We start from the raw sequence: 9,036 nt of genomic DNA on the forward strand, positions 1-9,036 counted from the left end.
TACATTCAGCTTCGTTTTATATCTAGGCTCAATTAAATGGTACCAAATGGTTTTTCGTGTCATAGCTCCTGCGCAATCGAAGTAGAGGTGGTGATGGTCGGGCTCGAAGATCGTCATTACTTTTTTGATATTTTCGATAATTTGCCTTCAAAGGCGTAGAGCATTTTTGTTACAGAATTATCGGAACCAATATATTTATATTTAGAACTAATATAAAAAGAACGAACCTTGAGACAAAGAGAAAATATTTTCTCCGACCTCTAAACATTGTTGTAGGGCTCACTAACTTTAAAGATTATTTTTCAAAGTTTTAAATATAACAATTACCGACTAAGAGAATATTACTGTCTAATACAGAAGTTAGACTGAATATAGATAACGATCAGTATACACAGTATACACTGGCCTTTAAGTGCTTTCAACTCTCACCTTTGCAGACGAACCTTTATCAACTCTGATTCAAAGTTCCCTAACCTCATTCCGAAACTACAGGCATGCCAGTAACCAATTATAAGATAACATTTCTTGATTGTTAACGATCTAGTATATAAATATTTAATTATTAAATGCGTATATATTATAAAACCCCCAACAAATACCCCTACTGTAAAAAAAATACTGCCAACTTATGAAACTAATTATCGCGCGATCTAAGCGCCACTTGCCAACCAGTCGCAGAACTCAGGACGATTTTCACTTCCAAACTTAGCTCCGCGCCAAAAGGCAGTACTTCATAGGCTAGTAATAAATGCGCAATCACAGATTTCATCAGCACCATGGTATACTTTTGAGCAACACAGTTCCGCGGACCAAGACCCCAGGCTAGCATGTCTGTATTCTCGGCGGAACTAAAGCGCTCCGGATGAAAGCATTCGGGATCCGCAAAACTTTCGGGTTGACGCAGCATTTCAAAGACATTTATATAGATCTCCGATTCAGCGGGTAAAACGCCATCTTTAACCTTTGAGTGGGCTGTAATGGAGAACAATTTAGTTCAATAGTTCTGTTTTGAAAAGACGTCAGCTTACTGTAGCTGAAATTTCGCTTCAGATCGCGCGCTATAATCGGCTGTGGCGGATACAGTCTGAGCGTCTCCTGGATTACACACTCCAAATATTTCAGCTTCATTAAATTCTCCAGCGTGCAGATGCACGACGTACCCTTCGGCCAAACGCATAGCAATTCCTCGAGTACTTTTTGTTGTACGCTCGGATGACGTGAAATCGCGACAAGCGCAAATGAAATCGCCGCCGGTGTTAGTAGGCAACCTTGAAAAACGAAGGTATTCAGCTCATCACAGATCTCCGCATTGCTCAGCGACTCATCGGCGATTTCGGCAGCGAGCAACTGTTTCAAAAGTGTGTCAAACCGCAGCGGCACAGTTTCGCTCTGTGACTCATTCACTTGGATCGTATAGACCGCGCCATTGGACTTATCAGTCGTAGGTGTTGTTATGGTGCCTGCGCGTTGCTCTGAAATCAATTCGTTATTCATGCGATTGAGTGTCTTCAATAGCTGCTGCTGTCGTCGTTTTATCAGCGGACAAAGTATACTGTAGATTGTGGAATTCGCGGAGTCTAAACTGAGAAAACGCGACTTAAAGAGTACGATGAGCCTAAAATGTCAAACATAGTTGAAAACAATAAAATTTCTACAAATTTCAATCCACTATTTGCACCCACTTACGCCAACACAGTATGCGCATACTCTCCATCCACAGGCTGCGATTGCGCACACTGCGCTTGGCTCTCCACGCCCACTGCAGTTGCAATGAGCACATCGAGCACCGCTCTCTGCACATATGGTTGTATATCGAAGCTGCTTTTACCGTCACTTTCTTCGCGTAGGCACTCCACCAATAACTGTGCTTGTGCTGCAAATAGCTCCACAAAATCCGTTAGCATCTGTGGACGCAACGCATGCGTGATCAATTGACGTCGTTTTTGCCATTCGTCGGCGTCTCGCCTCAACAGTCCGATGCCGTAGACCGGTTGCAACAGATTTTTGTAGCCTGTATTCAAATGATCTGCGCTGTGTAGAAGCTGTGTGACAAACTCGTAGTCGGCGGTGAGTATGAAGAGCCGATCGAAGACCCAGCAGCGCGAAAGTGTGCCGAACTTGTTGAGGTAATTGCGTGACTTGACGAGAAAATCTGTGAAAATTTCACTTTTATTTACTAAATCACTGTTTGTGAAGGCGTTTCAAAAGAGAAGGAGGTTAACAATGCCTACCGCGAAAAATGTTCGAGACACAACCTCTTTAGCATCACAAAATATACATATGTATGGAGAGTACTGAAGAGCGATCACACTTTAGAGAGGCCTATCATAACGATGTTAATATTATTCAAGGAGCAAGTATGTATCGCCACTAAAGATTTTATAGACGATTTTGGATCACCCTCCTAGATAGATTTTTGGACTAAGCGCAAAAATGAGAGATTATAAGAAGACAGTGAGAAATGTCAAAAAATGAGTGCTTTACGTCCGTCCATTCAACATCAGCCTCATCAAAGCGCTAAAAGCATTTACAAAAGTAAAAACGGTCGAAGATTTGGTTTCTGTAAGAAACCCTTTTAAGAAAGCTTTAGGTTTTGCACCGTGACGAGAGCTCATATTCCTCAGAGTGGTAAACATAAACCAGACGACACTCAACGACGTAGGTAGGTCTATTTTGAAACTATTTCCGAATACTGTGGCTGTTGTTCCCAGAGAAAGGTTATTAAATGTTCGGTTCAGAGTACACAAACTTCATCGATACAAATATTTTTGAACTTTTCCAGCGAGCTTTGGAGTTTTAAAATATACTAAGGAAACTATTGTCAGTTCCAATACGGCACTGCGTCGACACCAGTAGCGCTTCATTTACATTTTTTACCAAAAAGGGTTTTCGCGATTTCTGGCAACACTTTCGATCACTTAACATGGCTAAAAACAGTGACAGTTTTGTCACCAAAAACAACACAAAACTCACTTCTTGGCGTAAGCAGCAAGAACTTCTGCACCGAACCGATTAGCGGCAGCGCCAAAGGTCCACTTAGATTCGTGATGAGCGCACGTTTCCTACGCGTCTTCACATAATTCAAAGCCGAAACGATTGTCAGCGAAATGAATATGCAAATGACGATCATATTGCAACACAACACGTCGAAGTGACTGAAACAAACAAACTGAAAACCGAAAGTGTCCAACGGCGAAAGATGCAAAACAAAGCCGCACTGCAGCTCCACCAAACTCGGCGCTTGGAAGCCAGCAGCCGCTGCTCTTGCTCTCGCTGTTCAACCGGAGACTGTGAGGCCTATGCGCACAATCAATGGCGTCACAACTGCGCAGTCGTCGTCGGCTGTTGTCGCAACGCGGCTTCCACTCCAATTATTTCTGCTACGCCACACCTGAGCGCCCTCCCTACCGTTACTGTTGATTTAATTACGTTTTCGCATAGATCTTTAGCCGCATCGCCAATGTGTTAATTCACAAAAAATTATCTATTTATCCAATATTTGCCACACTCGAGAGCCAACAACATCTCTATTACGACAAAACAATCAACTTTACTATGCCGTCAATAAAGAAGAGCTTTTTTCTACTGACAAATTACCTGTTTGGGTCCAAAAGAGGTTTGTATTGTATGCATGAGAGAGCGTATGTATGTATGTAGGGAAATATACACAAAAATTGAATAATATCTAGCGCCAGCGACTTGAGTTTGTTTTGGTTCAGCGATTTTGTTTATTTGCCGATCCAAACGACAACCGATGGCGTTCGCAGATTAGCGATAATGTGTGTGAGAGCGTGCGCAAACGAGACAACCATAACTGTCATATAAATATCTTGAATTGAGAGAGCGTCAAGTCGAATTTGGACGCTTGTGTCTAAAAAACAAGTGGAACAGCGCGAGCAACAGCTTCAGCGGGTCAACAACAGAAACCACAATAATAACTTTGTGCCGTTGCGTGTATGTCCATTAGCGTTAATTTACGGAAGTGGATTTCGCAATCGTCTTGCCGGAGTTGAGTGGAGCGTAAAGCTTGAACTACAAGTTTGCGAACTTAAGTGACACACTAATGACTTTTTAACCCGTAGCGAGCCAAATATAAAAATAGCTAAAGTTTAGCGGAAAGCATGGACATTGAAATTATTATTGATAAGTCTGGTGAATTTTCTGAGTTTTTGTTATGGATATGCTGTTCATATATGGGGTAGAGTGTTTCCATGTTTATAGAATGTCTTGACTTTCTACGTCCATGGTTAATTCATTGTCGAATCAATCCTCTTGAATTCCTACGTTCATTTTTAAGCCCTGCCCAATATACATTCTATATGTATGTACGTAAGTATATACTGCCTGTATTATATTGAATTTCCTATAGCTGAACTTGCTTTTCATATTTCCAACATCGCAGGGAATAATGATGCAATACTCGATATTACCATAAACTGATTGAATCGGATGATTTTATATCTTGGAAAAATGTATGATACTGTATTTTTCTCAAACCATGACAAAAAGTTCAAATACTACTAGAAACAAGAAATATTCTTCAAAATATATTTCGTCCTCTTTTGAATAATCACACTTGGCCCCAATACACTTGTGCCAACATTTTATCCAATCCTCGAAATAGTTGTTGAAGACAATTTCCGGAATAGCCTTCAATGCACACACCGGCTTCCCCGGAGCTGTCTTTGAGTTTCCTGAATGTCTAGAATTCCAACGGATCTAAATCAGGTGAATACGGTGTGGTGGCGCGATTTTGGATGAAAATTTGGCGAAAAACTCAAGAAGAATCAATGCAGTATGCGACAATGCATTATCGTGGTGCAAAAATCAAGAGCTGTCGGCCTTTTTTATGGAATAACTTCGCGCAAACGACGCATAGCACACAAATGGTATTCTATGTTGACAGTTTGGCCGATCAGAAGGAATTCAGAGTGCATCACATCTCGATAATCGAAGAAAACGGTGAACATAATCTTGATGTTTGACCTGCTTTGACGTGGTTCTTTCGGCTTCGACTTACCTTTGCCAAGATATTCGACCGATTAACCATCTGTTTCTGAATCGTAAGCATAGATCCAAGACTCATCGCCAATAATAATACGTTTCATGACATCCTGGTAGTCGGAAAACACTGTTTTTCGAAAAAATTGAGTGATTTTGGTTCCAATTGTGCTTTTACTTTTCTTGAGTCAAAAGGATCTTTCAAAATGGTTTTCAATGATCCTTCCGATATTCCAACGATGCCAGTAAGATTTCTGACTGCTGATCGTTGATTCTCAAGCAGCAATTTCTCGATTTTATTGACGTGTTGACGTATCTCCAATAGTTGGAAGTTTCTTATTCTTTAAAAGATACACAATTTTTAGCGAAAATAGAAATAGATAGATGTATTCTTTCTGACATAGTGTAACAGTCCATAGTAAATATTTGTATTCTAGAAAGTTGCTAGACTCGTATATGTCTGCCTAAAAGCGCCCATACACGAGCACACAAGTGCGTTCGATCGGTTGCTTACGATCATTACCCTACACAGCTGTGACTTCCTGCAACACCTTCTGTTGTGCCTCTGGATGGCGTGCGAGTAAATATAGTGTGAAACTTATGCCCGAACTAATGGTATCGTGGCCTTCGAACATGAAAGTATCGACTTCCTCGCGTATATCGTCATCGGACAACGGTTGATCATCGATCGTGGAATGGAGCAGTATATCAAGCAGAGCCATACGTTTCTTGTTGCCCACGAAGTGAGAGTCTTCCACCAAATCTTCCATCAGCGGCGCCACATTTCGATTTTTCTCAAGTGCCTCTCGTCTTTGTTTGATCATATTGGTTGTGAACTCATGCAACGTTTTAATGTGTCGCATTTGCTACAACTTGAGGTGGGGATGCAAGATGCTGAATAAAATTTCATTGTAGAGATGAAATTTTGTGAAACGCCAGGCGATAATTTTTGTTGTTCTAGAAGTAAAAAGGTAAGAAATTTAAATTGGTAGTCTTTTTGAAAAAATTTAACAAAGTTGAAAAGTTGATTCCGGATTGTTTGAGAATTACCCGGAAATATAAAAATGTTATTAATTTTTATTTTATTAGATTTAATGTTGAATATATATGAAAAAAAAAAATTATTTGCATATTACAAAAATTTCCGTTATTTTAATTATTGAATAACAATATAACAATATTAAAAATATTTTCCCTTGTTAGTTCCGCTAAACCTCTATTTCAAATGGCATTATCGTAATAATGCGTTTATTTTTTACATTTGGTTGTATACATTTTTTCAAACATGTGGCAACCATGGCTCACAACAATTTTTGAAGTTTTAGTTTTCTCAAATTTTCATAGTTTAATGGCAAAATCCATTAATATTATCATTTTTATTGCAAAAAGATTACAAGTAGGTGGCAACCCTTTTTAAAAAATATCTTATTGCAAGTCTTCTTAATTGTCCTTAGTTTAATATTGATTTTCGAAAAACTTTTTGTATCATTGAGAAACAAAATTTATATTTAAATTAATCATTTAAACAGGTGGCAACCTTACCAAAAAATATTTTTATACCCAAAATTTTTCAAACATTTATGCTGATATCACTTTATAGCACTTTTAATTTAAATTTTTAACTCAAAATTGTATACTAGTGGCAACCATATGATCGTTAAAATGGGTTTAACGCATACACTACGAGCGTGACAAAGTTTTGTTCAACACACACACACAGTCTCGTTGACTTCTGATACTCACTTATTTACAGCCAATGCATATTCACTCCTGGCATCAGTTTGCGCTCCCATTTTAGTGCCCATAGCTGTCTCTGAAACATTCAATACCAACAAAAACTTACAACAACATTAATTCAGAAATCGCTCAACTCCACTTACCCGCTATAATATCCAAAGCTGCCAGGCAAACAAACGGATAGACATCAAAGGCATTGCGGCCATCCGCTTTCTTCGCCAAACAACTCAACAAAATCGTCGATTGCTGATCGAAAACCTCGACAAATTGCTCCAATATCTTGAAATGAAAGGCGGGTGTTATAATCTTTCGGCGTACAAACCATTTGCGACCGTCGCTCAGCAGCAGACCGTTGCCCAGCCACTGACGCAGAATTATGTAGTTGAAATTCTTGGTAATGTGATGTGGTGAGGCCAAGATTTGCTCATTCAATTCCAAATCGATGCTGGAAACCGATATACGATTGGCCACCCAACCGGCTAATATGCTACCATGCTGCTCGTGGTACTTCAACATGCGATCCAGCAAATCTGCGGAGATTTAGAGAATCTTTAATTTAAGGGTTTTTTGAACTTCCTTTCGAAAATCACTCACTATTCATACTAATCTGGAGATATACCTGAACTGCTCCTATAAATGGAAAGCAGTACGGCCCCGGCATATTATGGAGTGCACCATGACGTATGCGTAGCATGGTGACATAATTTAGCGTAGAAGAGCATTGCACTTGAAATTAAAGAAATTACCTTACTAGACACTAGCAATGTGAAAATTAAACTGTAAGCCTTGCGAAGAGCTAATACGCCAATTTCGTTTAATCTATATTGTCGTATGCAGTCTTAACACAGAAAAATGCACTTGGAATCATTGTTTACTTGTTTAGAGCACTATGCAACAAATATTTTTTTTCATGGAATGCAAGGAATTTAGCAACAATTTTATGACGGTTTACATGTTCACTTAGAATTTAAAATATGTACGGTAGTCCCCCTTTTCGGGATCCCGAAATCAACTTTAATCTAAACACCATATATACTCGTAGTACTTGCTATTTGTAGTATATATGGTGTTTAGGTAAAAATTGATTTCGGGATCCCGAAAAGTGGAACTATCGTACATATTGTAAATCCTTTATTAATCAATATTATTAATATTGAGAGCAATTCTGTTCAGTTCTAGAATCCCGAAATTTCGGGATTGAAAATTAACTAATTTGGAATCCCAAAAATTAAATACGACTTTGACGTTGTAAATAAATTAATGTCAGTAGATGATTAACGACAAAATTAATTTAATGTACTATAAAAGAATATCGGATTTGCTTAATCAAAAATCTTTCCCATCTAGTGCTAATTTAGCTCCCGAAATCCCGAAACTACAGGGTTAAAAATTGTTGAATATTAAATCCTTGATAGTATAACAACTAATTAGGTATTTAGTCTAAAATCTTTGTTATCTGGAACTGGTTTAGTTTTGGAGATCCCGAAATTTCGGGATTGAAAATTGACAAATTAAATATTAAGCACATATCTATAATTACAAATTAAAGTCATGAATTAGTTAATTGATTGATGGACCTCTAATCAATCAATGTTAAAGAGTTCCAAAAGTTTTGTAGCACAGTGTTATTATTAAATACATATGTACATCAAAACAAAAATTACCTTAACCTTAAATACATATATGAAATCTTTAAATACCTTGTCAATAAGCATTCTGTTTAAATACATACATTAAAGCGAATCAATTAAATCGCATTTGTGAAAAATATTTTACGGATCTGTCTGTTTCGAGCCAACGATTTTCGGAATTTTACAGATTTTTTTCGTCAAGTTGGAGATATACTCGTACTAATAAAATTTAATTCAGAAGTGTATTATGACATTTTCTTGATTATTTGTCGGAATCATCCAGATCAAGCAACTATAACATATGTATAACTATATCCCAGACAACTGATTTTTCAGATTTTTTTTATTTTCTGGCATAAAAAAAGAGTAATTTAATATATCATAATGAACCGCAAACATTTTTCGCATGTGCTATTTTTCCATTTTTTCAGTCCCCGCCAAAAGGACCCACTTTAATAAACATGCAGTCATCTATAAAGCCCCACATCATTTAATCTCCAACGTCTTATATAATCTCGTAAGTCGTTTAAAATGCACTGGTTTTGCAATACAACCGGTATTATAACAACCTGAACAGGTTACATTAATTATACCATGAAGTTTGTTATACCCGGTAAGAAACGTCGCAGACCGTGTAAAGCGTATGGATTAAGGGGTGATCCAAATA

General features: G+C 38.0%; 1 protein-coding gene across 1 annotated transcript; it reads right to left on the bottom strand.

Annotated features, from left to right (window-relative positions):
• Positions 1-606: 606 nt before the first annotated feature.
• On the bottom strand, positions 607-7,439 carry LOC120776978 (cytochrome P450 4d8-like). The gene is given in 9 exon segments (XM_040108075.1): positions 607-972; positions 1,029-1,615; positions 1,687-2,152; positions 2,974-3,169; positions 5,261-5,342; positions 5,482-5,958; positions 6,745-6,814; positions 6,882-7,268; positions 7,333-7,439. Coding segments are annotated over 9 exon segments (2,703 nt in total). The 5' UTR covers positions 7,433-7,439; the 3' UTR covers positions 607-634.
• Between the last annotated feature and the right edge of the window lie 1,597 nt (positions 7,440-9,036).

The sequence above is a fragment of the Bactrocera tryoni genome, chromosome 5 (genome assembly GCF_016617805.1).
Source record: "Bactrocera tryoni isolate S06 chromosome 5, CSIRO_BtryS06_freeze2, whole genome shotgun sequence".
NCBI lineage: Eukaryota > Metazoa > Arthropoda > Insecta > Diptera > Tephritidae > Bactrocera > Bactrocera tryoni.